Source organism: Vulpes vulpes, chromosome 1 (genome assembly GCF_048418805.1).
Source record: "Vulpes vulpes isolate BD-2025 chromosome 1, VulVul3, whole genome shotgun sequence".
Lineage (NCBI taxonomy): Eukaryota > Metazoa > Chordata > Mammalia > Carnivora > Canidae > Vulpes > Vulpes vulpes.
Genome location: NC_132780.1, coordinates 17532878 through 17548459, shown reverse-complemented (window position 1 = coordinate 17548459; position 15582 = coordinate 17532878). Strand labels below are relative to the sequence as shown.

Sequence of the window (15582 nt, the reverse complement as noted above, 5' to 3'; positions counted from 1 at the left end):
GCTTAAGTACTTGGTGCCAAGTTGTCCATGATTTCCCATTTTACAGGTTATCAAGCCAGCAAACAAGATTCACTCTTTCAGTTGGAGCAAGGAGGACTGCCATGGACAGTAGAGGGAGTAGCTCATAGTCAAACCTGTCCAGGTGAGTGAGTGAAAATCAGGAAAATGGGGAGAAAGGACACTAAAATTCCGGTTGATCAGTGAAAGGTTAACACTCTGGAATTAGTGTGTGGGGAGCTTTTTTTTTTTTTTTTATACCAGTTGGTGACACAGATATCTGATCAACTCCTTTCTGTATCTCTCTTCTTCATTAGGGCTGTTCTTTGCCTGCTGTGAAAGGATGAGGTCTTTCTTTTTTTCTCATTTCTAGATCTGATTACAGCCTTTCATCTAGGATCCAGATTTCTTACCTGGTTCCCTCCTGCCCAGCTTGTGTGTGTCTTCTCCCCTTCTTTTTCTGCAGAGTTCCCACCACCTGTTCTTTGACGATTTTCTTCTGTACAGACGGCTTTGCACTTGGCACAGTCCTCATCTTCTGCACATCCCTGCCCCTTTCAAAAGGGCTGAAATCCCTCACTGACACCCCACCTCACCTGAAGGCATTTGAAAATTACACATACCTTTACTCTTAGGGCACCTCTGTCTACTTATTCAGTCTTTGCTTCCCCAACTTCCTGGTCCTGGGTTTGTTTTTTGTTTTTGTTTTTGTTTTAATCTTCTGCTTGATTCTCATATTAAGAGTTTCATTCATTCTCTAGGCCTAAACTCTTCTTTCTCTGCTGGAGAGTACCAAAGTGACCTCTTCTGCTGAAGTCTAATCTGCATGTAATCCCTGGTCTGTTGCCAGCCCCCAGGGCAGCCGCCCTTTGATGTCTTCCTTCCTGTATGCAAAAGCAGAGTCCTCCTTCCTCTCGCATAATGATTTCACCATAATAGAGTGTACTCATATATATTTGAAGAGTTAAGCTGTCTGTAGTCTGACAGTTATTTCCAAATTGACACCTCCCCTTCTGTAGTCTGATCTGATCTCTAATTCTATATTTTGTCTGCACCAAGAATAATTTTCCCGAGAAGTCCTTTACCCCTCAGCTTTAGTGTTGTAACCTGAGATCATTTTTCCTCTTAGTGAATCTTTTTACTCCAAGTGCATTTTACTTAGGTTCTGCTGTGCTGCAGTACATGTTGGTGCTTGGTCACCTGTGACTTCCCTTGAATTTTCTGTACTATTTCTGATGGTCTCTGCTATTTCTGTTAAATTTTGTTGTTTTGGAAAGGCCCTTGGAAATTGTACACTCTCAATTCCCACCCCTGAGTAGGCTGTGATCATTTGGTCTTGCGTTGCAGCGGTTGCTACACACATTGACTGTGTTCATTTAGTCCCTTTTAATGCTGTATGGCTGTATTCCTCTGTGGGCATGGGGCATTAAAGAAGGGGAACTGGAACTTGATGAGAAAACAGGAGGAACAAGAACTGGTTAAAAAAACAAGAGGTCCACATATATTTAGAGGTTGAGAAGATAAGAACCCAGCTGGGTAGAGTGAGAAGTATTGGGCTGTGGTAGGAGGAGGGTCAGAAAATGTCCTGAAAACAAGTGACAAACTCATTCCAAAGAGGAGGAAGTGGATAATATAATGTCCAATAAGCTGGAGGACTGGCACCTGTGCATTTGATTGTGTTGGATTTTTCTGGCCAGATACTGGCTTCTTTCACCTTGAGCTCTTTTTATCTCTACAAAGTCCAGTGCACACTTGGAACTCCCTCTTTTCTGATTTCTCTGTACTTTGTGTCTACACTGCATTGACTCAGTAATGATCACATGTTATTTTATTGTTTTACTGGTTGATATGAGGCTTTTTTCCATATAGAGAAAAGGTCTCTATCTTACTCTTCTTTGCTGTGTATAGACTACATAATCACTCACAGCATCACTTGGATCTGTTCATTACATCTTGAAAGTAGGTCTTATTTTTTCTTTCTTTCTTTCTTTCTTTCTTTCTTTCTTTCTTTCTTTCTTTCTTTCTTTCTTTCTTTTCTTCTTCTTGTGTGTGTGTGTGTGTGTGTGTGTGTTTAAATCAGAGATGTGTGTATAAACTATGTGGGAACTTTTTCAGACCACAGGCTTCATCTTGAGATTTGGCTTCTACTCTACTCAATATGGAGAGTGCCCTGAGCATATGAAATTGGAAAGACTGTGCTTTGATCCCTGTAGTTGAAGAACGACCACTCTAATACACCCTGAAAGATTTGAGTCTAATGCAGGATGGAAGTCCCTTCCAAATGTCAAAGTCTTAGGTTGATGTATGTGCCTAAAATCCTAAGATTTTTAGCATTTGATTATGAGGCATAGACAGGGACTGTTTTTGCAAAATTAGAGAAATTGATTTGGTAAACACTTTGGTAAAGTGTTACAGAAAGAATAAAATACTTTTTAGAAGATTGATAAAATAATTTCTTCGAGAAAGATAGCTGAGTTTCAAATAAAAATGATATGAGTCAGTAAAAAGTTTTTGGAGATGGAAATGAGGAAGGTAATGTAGGAGATTCTTAACAGATTGGCCTCTAGGAGACTATGTGAAAGGAAATGGCTGATTACTGTGGATTTTATGTTAATAATTGGCGTAGAGGGTGAGTTTAGTTCTATTTTATCTTTTGTGCTATTTTTAGACAGCCTTGCTTGATAGCTTGCTTGAGTCTTGATAGCGGGATAGTAGCATCGAAACATGGCAAGTTTGAGTTTGGAGTTCTAGGATATATGGAAGATAAGGCAGGTCAATGTTTTGTTCTTGATTGGGGATTCTCTTAATTGGTTGGTGTCAGAGATGATGTAGGAACAGAGAGATGAAGGAAGAATGTGGCATCAGTTGAAAGAAGAAATTTTGGGAATGAGTATATCAAATAGGTTATAATGGCAAATAATGAATATGGTTTATATGAATATAGATGGCCTATACCTGTGCTATCCAGTGTGTTGGCCACTGGCCCCATGTGCCTACATAAATTTAATTAACATTAAGTAAAATTACAAATTCAGTTCTGCCATTACTCTAGTCACTCACATTCAGGTACTCAATAGTCAGTGTGGCTAGTGGGTACCATATTAGAAAACATAGATATAGAACATTCCCATTATTGCAGAAAATTTTATTGAACAGCACAGTACACAGTTATAGTGTGATTAAACTGATTGGAGAAGGTGATGTTTCCATCAGTCAATAAACTGTACTCTTCTCTAGGACAAGGGCAAATGGCTTAAGGACTTTTTTTTTTAATAGAGAAAATGTGCACACATGCAGGTGGTAGGGTTGGGGCAAGAGGGAGAGGGAGAGAGAAAGAGAATCTTAAGCAGGATCCACACTCAGCATGGAGCTAGACATGGGGCTTGAGCTCATGACCCTGAGATCATGACTTGAGCGAAATCAAGAGTTGGATGCTTGACTGAGCTACCCAGGTGCCCCTAAAGACCTATTTTTAAATTCTAGATGGACATATATGTGTCTGGATATATTGGACTGGATGAGGTTGCATCATTTCTACAAAGAAAATTCAAGTATTGACTACAGTATTACTCTAAATAGGTGATTGGTGTTTTATATAAATTTAGTTTTGGTGTGCAGGTGGAATGTGAAGGAAAGACTAAGTAACAAGATGATTGTTGAATATTTTACCTCAATGATCTTGGGATGAAATTCTGTAGGTCCTACATTCTGATTTTCCAGTTCTAGCCCTTTGTTACGAAAACCCACATTGTTTATATGTTTGATCAACATTTTTTTGATGTTTGGGGGAATCCCTTGGTGGCTCAGTGGTTTGGCACTTGCCTTTGGCCCATGGCATGATCCTGGAGCCCCGGGATCGAGTTCTGTATCGGGCTCTCTTCATGGAGCCTACTTCTCCCTCTGCCTGTGTCTGTGCCTTTTTCTCTCTGTGTTTCTCATGAATAAATAAATAAAATCTTTAAAAAAACCACACACACACTTTTTTTGATGTCTCTGGATGGGATTTTCATATTCTCTTTGCATAGCCCTCTCCCAAAACTCTTAAGACGTAGAATCCATGAAATTCTTGTCCTGTGCTTTCCTCTTTCTCTGTCCATCCTTCCTATATTATCTCATCTGGTTCTGTGTAGTCCAGATATTTAAGTACTATTTATAAACTCATGACTTAAAATTGTTATCTGAAAGGGTGCCTGGATGGCTCAGTTGGTTAAGTGGCTGACTTTTGATCTCAGGTCAGGTCTTGATATCAGGGCTGTGAGTTCAAGCCTTGCATTGGGCTCCACTCATGGAGCCCCACTTAAATGTTATCTGAAGTCTGGAACTTTCTCCACACTCATAGATCTAACCAGGTACTTCATATTTGTTCTTGAACGTATATATTATATAAAACCTAATGTGTCCCTCAAAATGAAGCACTTGATTCCCCACCAGTGCCAAACCTGTCTCCCTAATCTTCCTCGTCGTATAAAATGGCACCAGCATCTATAGAGATGTGTAAGCCACATATCAAGAAGTTATTCTTGATGATTCTTTCTTCCTTTGGCATCCATTCTTACACTGAGCCTTATCTTTTTGTCCTGTCATTGTCTTTCCCTTCTCTATACTATGTCATTGTCCTTGTCTATTTCTCCATCTCCATGATGGTCATTCATGCTAATGCTGTTACTTCTTGCCTGAACTCTGCTGTGGCCTCTTGTGTATTCTCTCAACAACTTCATCTCTCCAGTTCATTCTTCATACAACAGATACGTGATTATTGGTATTTGGGAAAATATTGTATTCCTGCCAAAAGACATTCAGTCGCCTATGGCCATTGCTCTTAGCTAAAATCTAATTTCTAACAAAGTCTTCCTAGAGGAAGACTAGAGGAAGACTAGAGGAAGACATCATCTATATGTTCTCAATTCTTCCTCCCTTTTGAAACTTATCTATTTCCACTTCACTCAAGCTCAAGACAATGCAGGTACATCAGCCTCTCTTATGTTTCTTGATCATGCCTAAGTTTTTCTGCCTTTGGGTTTTTGCATTGGCTGTTCCTTCTAAGGATGTTCTTCATCAAGTTATTTGCATAACATTTGCTCATTCTTATCTTATGATGTCACCTTAACTTTCCTTGTCTCGTGGATAGCTTTTTTTTTTTTAAAGATTGTATTCATTTATTCATGAGAGACATACACAGAGAGAGAGAAAGGCAGAGACACAGGCAGAGGGAGAAGCAGGCTCCATGTTGGGAGCCCAATGAGGGGCTTGATTCCAGGACTCCAGGATCATACCCTGAGCCAAAAACAGGTGCTAAACTGCTGAGCCACCCAGAGATCCCCGTGGATAACTATTTTATCTAAGATTAACCTACCACTGCTCTATCACCTTCAATATACATATCATTTTGCACATTCTGTAATTTTTTTCTTTGGTTACTTGTTGATCTGCTCTTTCCCCCCTCAATCTTGCTCTCTCTCTTTTTATTAGAATGACAGCTCCAGAGAGACAGATTATATAAGGTACCTTAGTGTCATTGATTTATTCTGATTTTGATATTCTAATATTATTCTAACGCTTAAATATCATATTGTAGTATATTCCCAAATACCAGCACATTCAGTGTTTGTTGGATGAATGGATCCATCCCCTCCATCTTCTTTTGTTCTTTTCCAATCACAGTGTGGTTCTATTTTTACTTCTGTCACCATTTTGCAAGGTCCTATTTGGAAAGAATCCCAAGTTATATTTATTCATTCTAGGCTGTTTCTGAAGTAGTCTGTTTTTCCTTTTGCTGTTTTATAATACTGTCTTTTTTTCACAGAGCACAGGGTATATTTCTCTTAGACTAGGATCTTACAGAGAGCTGGCCCAAACCATGGCTTTTTTTTTTTTTTTTTTTTTTTTTACATTTTTTTCCCCCTAAAATTATCATGGATGTTTTCATTCTTCTTTTTCCTAGAAGAAATATGGGAGATTGACCATATGCAGTGGCACCCAGAAAACCAAAACAGGAGTAAAACTTTGGAAAGATGTCAGCAAAGTTATGCACTTGGAAATAATTTCGATTTATGCAAAAGTCTTGTTCCTTTAATACAAAGACACAATAAGTTTGGCTCATGTTATAAAAGTTTGAGATCACACTTAGGTTTTGTTACCCAGAATAGAAGATATGCAGGAGAGAATTCTGATAAGTTTGGTAGATGTGGGAAATCATCAGTCTCCATCCAGCAGGATACAACTGTTACTGGAATTAAATGCCGTGGATGCATTAAACCCAGTAGCTCTAAATCAAAGCTCAATGAACATCAAAAAACTTATACAGAAGAGAAACCACATGAATGCAGTGAGTGCGGAAAAGCCTTCTCCAGGAAGGCACAGCTCATTAGGCATCAGAGAACTGAAAGAGGAGAGAAGCCTCACAGATGCAGTGAATGTGGGAAAACATTCATGAGGAAGATTCAGCTCACTGAACACCAGAGAACTCACACTGGAGAGAAACCCCATGAATGTAATGAATGTGGAAAAGCCTTCTCCAGAAAGTCACAGCTTATGGTACATCAGAGAACTCATACAGGAGAGAAACCCTATGGATGCAGTGAGTGCGGCAAAGCATTCAGCCGAAAGTGCCGGCTCAATAGACATCAGCGATCTCACACTGGGGAGAAACTCTATGGATGTAGCGTGTGTGGGAAAGCCTTTTCCCAGAAGGCATACCTCATTGCACATCAGAGACTTCACACAGGAGAGAAGCCTTATGAATGCAGTGAATGTGGAAGAACTTTCTTTTTTAAGTCAGATCTGACCAAGCATCAGAGAATTCATACGGGAGAGAAACCTTATGAATGCAGTGAGTGCAAAAAAGCTTTCAGGAGCAAGTCAAAGCTCATTCAGCATCAGCGGACTCATACTGGAGAGAGACCATATGTGTGCAGTGAATGTGGCAAAGCCTTTGCCCACATGTCAGTCCTCATTAAACACAAGAAAACTCATACAAGAGAGAAAGCTATAAATTCACTGAAGGTGGAGAAACCTTCATCAGGGAGTCACAGCTCTTTATACATGAGTGAACTTGCACAGGAACAAAACCAGATGAACACAGTGCCTGTGGAAATACCTTCCTTGGGAACTCAGCCCTTGTTAAACCTCCGTGAGTTCCTTGGGGATAGAAATGTAATGTTTGTGGAGCAGCCTTTTCAAAGAAATCAGGCCTCAGTAGATAGTCAGGAATTTGCACAGGGAATAAGTCTTGCAAATGCAGTGAATGTGACACCTTCTGTAATAAATTATGTCTTCTATGTTACAGACATTGTGTAGGAAAGAAAATCTCTGATACCATAATTTATCTGATACTAGAAAAGCCTTTAGCAAGGATATTCCACACATTATATGTCAGAGCTCATTTTGGGTAGGAATACAATGGCTCTACTGGTGGTAGAGGATAAGTCTGTGAGAATTCAGACTTATTAAATATCTATGAAATCCCACTGGGCAGAAATGCAGCTATTGTAGGGAAGCCTTTTCCATTGGCATCAAAGAATTCCCACAGGACCAGAATATTAGGAAAGAATGTGATAATGTTTTCAATGATAAGTTCTACCTCATCACATCACAGAAATGTAGAAATACACCTCTAGAGACACCAAATATGGACAACATTTTTAGTAAAATGTGGAAGAACTTATAGGAAGGAGAAAACCCCTGAATGCAATAAAAGATGGAAATTCTAAGTTGGGAATTCTATTGCCAAACTAATATGTCACAATTTTATACCTTGGGAATCTGGGTCTTTTCTAATAAATGAAATCTTGGGACTAGGAATTGCATCCTGTAGCAAAAACGTATGAATATGATGAATGTGATAAGAGGCTGCTGTAACAACCATAAATTTGGTGGTTTAAAACAACTCACATGTATTACAGCTCTGGGGGTCTGAAGTCTGAGATGTATCCCACTGGACTAAATACAAGGTGTTGGCAGGGCTATATTTAATTTTGGATGCTCTAGGAGAACCCGTTTTCCTTTGCTCTTCCATCTGCTAGAAGCTGCCTAAATTTGTGGCTTGCAGACCCCTTCCACCTTCAAAGTCAGCAATAGCTGATCAGTTCTTCCATCACTCTGGCACTGATGTCTACCTCTTTCCTACATTTACAGACCTGTATGACTACATTGGGCCCACCCAGATAATCAGGATAACCTTCTTATCTTAAAATCACTCTGCCTACTACCTTAATTCCCCCTTGCCTTATACTGTGACATATTCACAGGTCCTGGAGATTAGGATGTGGACATTTTTTTGGGGGGTGGGTGGGTATTATCTGCCAACTGCAGATCATTCTCTGGCATCCAATTATTTGTGTCCATACCCCATGCAAAATATATTCACTCTCTCCTAGCATCTCAATCCCATCCAAGTCCAAAATCTCATCTAAATCAAGAGCTCAGGGACACCTGGGTGGCTCAGCAGTTGAGCGCCTCCCTTTGGCCCAGGGCGTGATCCTCGAGTCCCGGGATTGAGTACCACATGGGGCTCCTGTGTGGAGCCTGCTTCTTTCTCTGCCTGTGTGTCTCTGCCCCTCTCTCTGTGTCTCTCATGAATAAATAAAATCTTTTTAAAAAATATAAAAAATCTAAGAGCTCAAAAGCTCTAAATCAAGCATTGGGGAGGCTCTGCATATAATTTGTCCTGAGGCACAATTCCTCTGTGAGCATGTGAAACTCTATAAACAAGTCAGATGGCCCTAGAATACCTAATTGCATCTTTTACTTTAAATGACCTTTGCAGTGTAGTGGAACATAGTTACAGGTTCTGGGGATTAGGACATGAACATCTTTGGGAGGCCATTCTGTCTACAAAAACATTAGATTTCAGAGAATTCATACTATGGTAAATTCCTACCTAGCCATTAAATTTATGGAAGTGTGCACAAGAAGTAACTTTTTCTACAATCAGGGAATCTTAACACTTGTGTCATTATATGTGACCAGCAAGGAATACTTTTGAAATATGTAAATCAAATGATCAGCACTGGAAAATAACTTATAAATGCCCTAAAGGAACATGAGATTTATGTGCTGCAAATGCTGCCAAATGTATTTGTATCTATTCTGAAATTGTATAAATTAACATCCTATTCTGAGTATAGAATGCATATTCCATAATGTGCCTAAGTACCAGAATTCTTCACAGCCAATTCCAACAATTTTTTTAACAAATGCTTATGTACTCTTATTAATAATAAAAAAATACGAGTGGGCTGTTTTCAGACATTGGGCAATAGGGAGATCAGGATAGCTATCTCAAGAGAAAAGAAACAAATGAAGGGAGCCTTATGACTACCTCCAGCCTGGAGAGAGTTTCCATTCAGCATAGGAGGGAGAATCTAATCAGATTCTGGCAGTCTCTGAATTGAGAGTTTAGAGTTTGGAGAATTTAAGGTGGCTCAAATTTATGGGGTAGGTTACAGAGAGGAGCTGCACCCAGATGTAGCACATTCCCCACATGATTTGAAGTTGTGATCACACATATGTGAGGAAGCTCCCTCGGCTGGAGAAAGAACTACTGGAAAGGAACAGGCAGAGCCATCCTTGGAACTTGCACAGGTTGGAAGTAATTTGTGTTTCCACCCATTGGAATGGACCCCCCCTCCCTGCCCCGGCCCAACATTTGGAAAATCACAATGGAACTTCAGAAAAATAGTGCCTCAGTGGGTCACTCAAATTGGCTCTAGACTAATGGCTGCTCTGAACCCTCCTGACAAAGCATAAATGCAAACCACTACAAAACCAAACTGTTTCCAAGTAAATTAATTGCTTCCCAGACCTATACCCAGTAGTATTTAGAGAAAAGAAAGCAATCCATCAAGAAAATCAACAATGTCAAAATCACAATGTCTGGCATCTACTCAAAACCTAACCAGGTCTGCAACATGAAGAAAAGTCAGTAGAGTCCCAGAATTGGCATAGGTTACAGAAAATGATGTTAAAAACAGCTATTACAAATATTCTGTATGCTCAAGAAAGTTGTATCAAGTAGATGATAAAAATTATAATTTACTGTGGGATTTCTCTCCACATGAGCAAAAGAGTAGATGAGGCCCAGTCTAGTCACTGGAGCCACCAATCCCAGGTTGTTCAGCCTCCCAAAAAGAAGTCAGAAGGAGGTAATTTCCATCAGTGAGGACCAGGTCCCATGAGGAAGAAACCCAGGCCCAACTAAAGTTGGAGAGTGTAGTTTGGTTTCTGTCTTGGCCCTCTGGTTTTTCTGAGAACTGAGGCATGTGTGCCACACCACAGGTTTCTGAGAGTGACAGTTTGGGATACATTGTTTTTCTAGTGAGTGGCTGGTCCTTGGCTGTTTGGTTGCTACAGGGGTTCTGGGACATGCAGTTCATCTGCTTTTGTCTATTTTTCTTCACATGAGAATTCTGCTTGAGTTCAAGTGGCTGGTGAAGAGAGTGCCTGTCAGAACCCTATCAAAGACATCCATGGTTTCTCTTATGTAGCATGTGAGGGAATTGGTTGTCCGTGGGTCGAATCCAAGCTTATCCTGTGGCTCAGTGTGGACAAGGGCAGGTCTTGGTAGGTTTGTCCTGCTGTGTGGCTGGGGCAGGAGATGGCTTTAGAGAGCAACTTTGTTTTATGGGAGACATTTGTCCCCATTCCTCCTGCTCTAGGGGACTAGATGGACCCCATCTTGGAGCTAGGGAGAGGAATTTGGTTGTAGGTCCTACTGAACTTGACTGCCTCTTATCCCATCACTTCCCCTCTTGGTTCTCAGAAAAAACTGTGGGTATCTGTGTCCTCTAAGGGGTGTCTTGTCCTGACCTCCCCTCACCAGTTCTGTCACCATGAGCAGAAAATTTCTTGAACAATGTCTGCCATGCAGTGCCTTGAGGACTAAGCAAGCAACTTTCCAATAGTATTGTTATGAACAGGGAGGTGATTTAGGCAGAAAGAAATTTGATTTACATACTTTAGAACCTACAACAGTCTGTACAGGTTTACAGATTCCACCTACTTGGTCTTGATTTCCAGTCTAGAACTTGGCTCTCTAGAATTTAGAACCTGCCAGACCTTAAGAAGTCCAGAATAAGGTATCCCATAGTTGCCTGGTGCTGTACAAGTGAGCAGTAGCTCCTGGTTTGGCTTTCTCTGTGTTTTGTGTTTTAGGAATGAAGGTAGAGGATTAGAAGTTCCTACTTGGTGTGTGAGCTGATTAGTTGGCTCTCTGAGGGCTCCTTTTTCTAACTCCAGCTTTGTGCATTTAAGAATTCATCCTTTATGGGGCACCTGATTGGCTCAGTCAGTTGAGCATCCAGCTCTTGATTTTGGCTCAGATCATGATGACAGGATTGTGGGATTGAGCTCCGACTCAGGCTCCACACTGAACATTAAGCCTGCTTGGGATTCTCCCTCTTCCTCTGCCCACCCCACCCCATGCACTCACATGCTCTCTCTCTTAAAAAATAAGAAGAAAGAAAAAGAAGAGTTCTTCCTTCATGAAAAGAGGGATGTTGAGTAATTGTTGAAACTAAAAGCTTTTCATTGAAATATCTCCTTTATCCTCGATCAGAGCTATTTTGTCAGATGTTCAGAACCAGAAAAGACAGTAGACTAAAAAATGATAGCCATTTCCTAAGAACAGAAGAAAATGACTAAGGCCCTGGTGGGTTCTTGTTTCTGTGTTTTGCCCTTCATTGTCATGGGTTTACAGAGGCTTATAAAAATAATTATCAAATGGAAACATACACACATTTCTAAATTCAGAATTTAGGAAAAATAAGTCATAAAAGCAACATCAAGACAAAGGTAGAATAATGAAATGTAGATCATTGAGTTTGCCTAAATGAATACAGGTGAATAGAGATACATAATGTATGACGTATTTAAGTTTAATTATAAATAGTTTATAATGTTTACAGTATCAGTAATATGTTAGTTTTCTCTTGGTGCCAAAACAAATTCTCAGGAACTTTTAGCAACTTAATGCAAATTTATTATTCCACATTCTTTAAGTCAGAAATCTGGATTGTCTTGGCTAATTTCTCTGCCCTGGATATATATATTTTTAAGATTTTAAAAATTTATTTGACAGGCAGAGGGAACTACAGGGAGAGGGAGAGAGGGAGATATATATATTTTTAAGATTTTTAAAATTTATTTGACAAGCAGAGGGAACTACAGGGAGAGGGAGAGGAAGAAGCAGCCTCCCCACCAAGCAAGGAACCTGATTCAGAGCTTAATCCCAGGACCCTGGGATCATGACCTGTGCTGAAGGCAAATGCTTAACCAACTGAGCCACCCAGGCACCCCTGCCCTGGATTTCATAAGACTAAAATCTAAGGTGTGAGTCCACAGAGTTTTTACTGGAAGGCTCTGGGAAGAAGCTGCTTCCAAGCTTACCCACGTTGTTGGTAGACTTCATTCCCTTGTGACCAGCCCCCTCTTTCCTCACTTTCTATCAGCTGCAGGTTGATCTTTATTTCTGGAGGCTGTCTATATTCCTTCTGGTGCTTTACATGCGGTCCTCTTCCAGCAATCAGTTGCATTCCTCTTATGCTTCTGGTCTCTCCAACCTCCTTCCTGATACATCTTCCTCTTCTGTTTCTAGTGCTTTTGTGATTACGTTGTGCCCATCCTGATAGTCCAAGTTAATCTTCCTATTTACAGTCAGCTGAGAAGTAGCCTTGATTAAATCTCCAAACATAGTATCTAGATTGAACAACTAAGGGGCAGGCATCTTTAGAATTCTACCTAATGCAAATAATGGATGAAACACTGAAAGTTACATGATATGTATTGTTCATAAGGAGAAATTAGACCAGCTCCCTAGAGGAAATAATTATTTCCTGGAACTTAAGTTTGTTTTTTTTTAAGATTTATTTATTTATGTATTTATTCATGAGAGACACAGGCAGAGAGACACAGAGACATAGGCAGAAGGGGAAGCAGGCTCCTCGCAAGGAGCCTGATCTGGGACTTGATTCTGGATCCCGGGATCACTACCTGAGCCCAAGGCAGGCACCCAACTGCTGAGCCACCCAGGCATCCCCTGGAACTTAAGTCTTGAAATCAGATAATTAACTTTTCCAACTGTGTTCTACTTCAATATTATTTTGGCTTTTTTGCATCCTTTGTTTATCCATATAAATGTGAAAATTAGCTTTTTTTTTTTTTAAATGCCTTCTGTAACTTTGGTAGTAGTGATTATATTAAATCTATGTTGGTAAAAAATACAGTTAATGGTTGAGCCTTTTCATCCATGAACGTGATGCAGTTTTTCTTTTGTTTGGCTATTCTTTTATTCAGTAATGTTTTGTGTTTTTCATCATAGCAATTTTGTACATCTTTTATTTGATTTATTCTTGGGTATTAAGGGCTTATTTTGCTATTTTTACTGGTACCATTTTAATTTTATTTTTCAATTGTTTGCTAGTACAGAAATATAACTGATTTTTAAAAATATTTTGACCTTTTGTCTTCTGAATTTGGTAAATTCACCCATAAGTGTTAGTTGTTTTCTGTAGGCTTTCTTGGATTTTCTTTATACATGATCCTGTTGTCTGCAAATAGCAACAATATTTTTTTCTGATCTTTAAGCCTATTATTTTTCTTGTTTTTTCTTTCTTTCTTGCACTGTGAGATCCTCTAATATGATGGAGAGTGTGGGAGTAGACAGTTGTCTCATTCTTAGTCTTAAGGGAAAAGTGCATTTTGCACGTGGAATGGTGAATTTTAGTGTCTCAAGGGCAGACTATGCTGAATAGTATCTCTTGTTTTCATTATTATTATTATTGATTTTATTGTTATTATTTTAGTGGTTATTATAGAGCTCACAGTGTGACGTCTTTAATTCATCAAGGTTGACTTAGAACTGACCTTGTGCTGTTTTCCACTAATCATTTCATGCATAACACCTTACCTTTCCTACTTCACACTTGTAATTCACGCAGTCTACTTTATACTTCCAAAAATGTAATAACCTAATGGCAATATAATTCCTGTCTTTTGAGCTACTATTGTCCCACTTTTTAGTTTTTTATTGTTATAAATCCACCTTACAGTGTTACTAATTTCATTCTTATGCAGTAAAGGGCCAGATAGTAAATATTTTCGGCTTGGCTGGCCATCAGTCTATATCAGATCCTTTCAGCAGGGTGCCTGGGTGGCTCAGTCAATTAAGTGTCTGCCTTCAGCTCAGGTTATGATTCTCAGGTCCTGGGATTGAGCCCTGCATTGGACTCTGGACCCTGGGCTCCAAACTCCAGCTCCCTGCTCGACGGAGAGTCTGGTTCTCTCTGTCCTCCCCCTTCCCCTCCCCACCACTTGTGCTCTCTCTCAAACAAAATCTTAAAAAAAAAAAAAATCTGTTCAATAATCTGTTCTATAGTGAAAGCATTCATAGATGTGTAAATAAATGGATGTGGCTATGTTCCAGTAAAACTTAATTTACAGAAATAGGCAGGGAGACAGATTTGGCCTATAGACCTCTGTTCTAAACAATTAACCCTTTAAGGAAAATGGAAGGAATAAAAACCTTATAAATATCCCATTATTTACCATTTTTGTGTTCACTACTTTCTGCTGATCTGAGCTTTCAACTAGCATAATTTTCCTTCAGCCTGAAAACATCCTTTATGATTTCTCTGCGTAGGTTTTTCAGGAATGAATTCTCTCACATTTTGTTTATTTAAAAATGTCTTGGAGTGCCTGGCTGCCCAGTCAGAAGATCATGTGACTCTTGATCTCAGGGTCATGAGTTTGAGACCCATGTTGGGTGTAGAGATTAGTAATAAATAAGTTAGTAAACTTTTAAAAATAATAAATAAAAATGTGTTTATTTCAAGTGACTCTGTGTAATGTGTAGTGTGTTGGACTTCTAGTAGTGAAAAATGTTTTTCACACTAATTTTTTAAAGATTTTCTTTATTTGAGAGAGAGAGAGCACAGCTGGGGGAGGGGCAGAGGGGAGGGAGAAGCAGACTCCCCATTGAGCAGGGAGACCCACCAGCTAGATCCCAGGGTCCTGTGATCATGACCTAAGCTGAAGGCAGACACTTAACCGACTGAGCTAGCCAGATGCTCCTATTTTATACTAATTTTTAAATAATATTTTCCCTGGGATGCCGGGTGGCTCAGCGGTTGAGCGTCTGCCTTTGGCCCAGGACATGATCCCAGGATCCAGGATGGAGTCCCGTCAGGCTTCTTGCAGGGAACCTGCTTCTCCCTCAGCCTGTGTCTCTGCCTCTCTCTCGCTGTGTCTCTCATAAATGAATGAATCTATCAATCAATCTTTAAAAAAATATTTTCCCTATGCTTTTTTGTTTGGTTATCACTTTAAAGATGAGATTATAGTATCTTCCAGCCTGCTGGAATTATTTCTGGTTAGAAGCCAGAAATCATTCCTATTACTCTTTCCATGAATATAATGTGCCTTCTGTTTCCCTCTGGCTGTTTTCAAGATTTATCTTTGGTTTCCAGCAGTTTTCACTATGATGTACCTAAAATGTACTTTGTCATTTAAAGATAAATACCATATTGTTGTTTTTAGTGTCTTTAGGATTTGTAGTGTTGATTAGTTTTTCATCACTTTGTTTTTGTCTTC

At 39.6% G+C, this 15582-nt stretch overlaps 1 protein-coding gene across 8 annotated transcripts in view; it reads left to right on the top strand.

Annotated features, from left to right (window-relative positions):
- LOC112931422 (uncharacterized) overlaps positions 1 to 9116 on the top strand; it is a 28785-nt gene extending 19669 nt beyond the window's left edge. For all 8 annotated transcript variants that reach the window (XM_072760440.1, XM_072760405.1, XM_072760239.1 and 5 more), the window contains 2 exons: positions 47 to 142; positions 5939 to 9116. In XM_072760440.1, the coding sequence (XP_072616541.1) occupies positions 47 to 142; positions 5939 to 7293 (1451 nt within the window). In that variant the 3' untranslated portion in view covers positions 7294 to 9116. The remainder of the gene's footprint in view (positions 1 to 46; positions 143 to 5938) is intronic.
- Positions 9117 to 15582: the final 6466 nt, after the last annotated feature.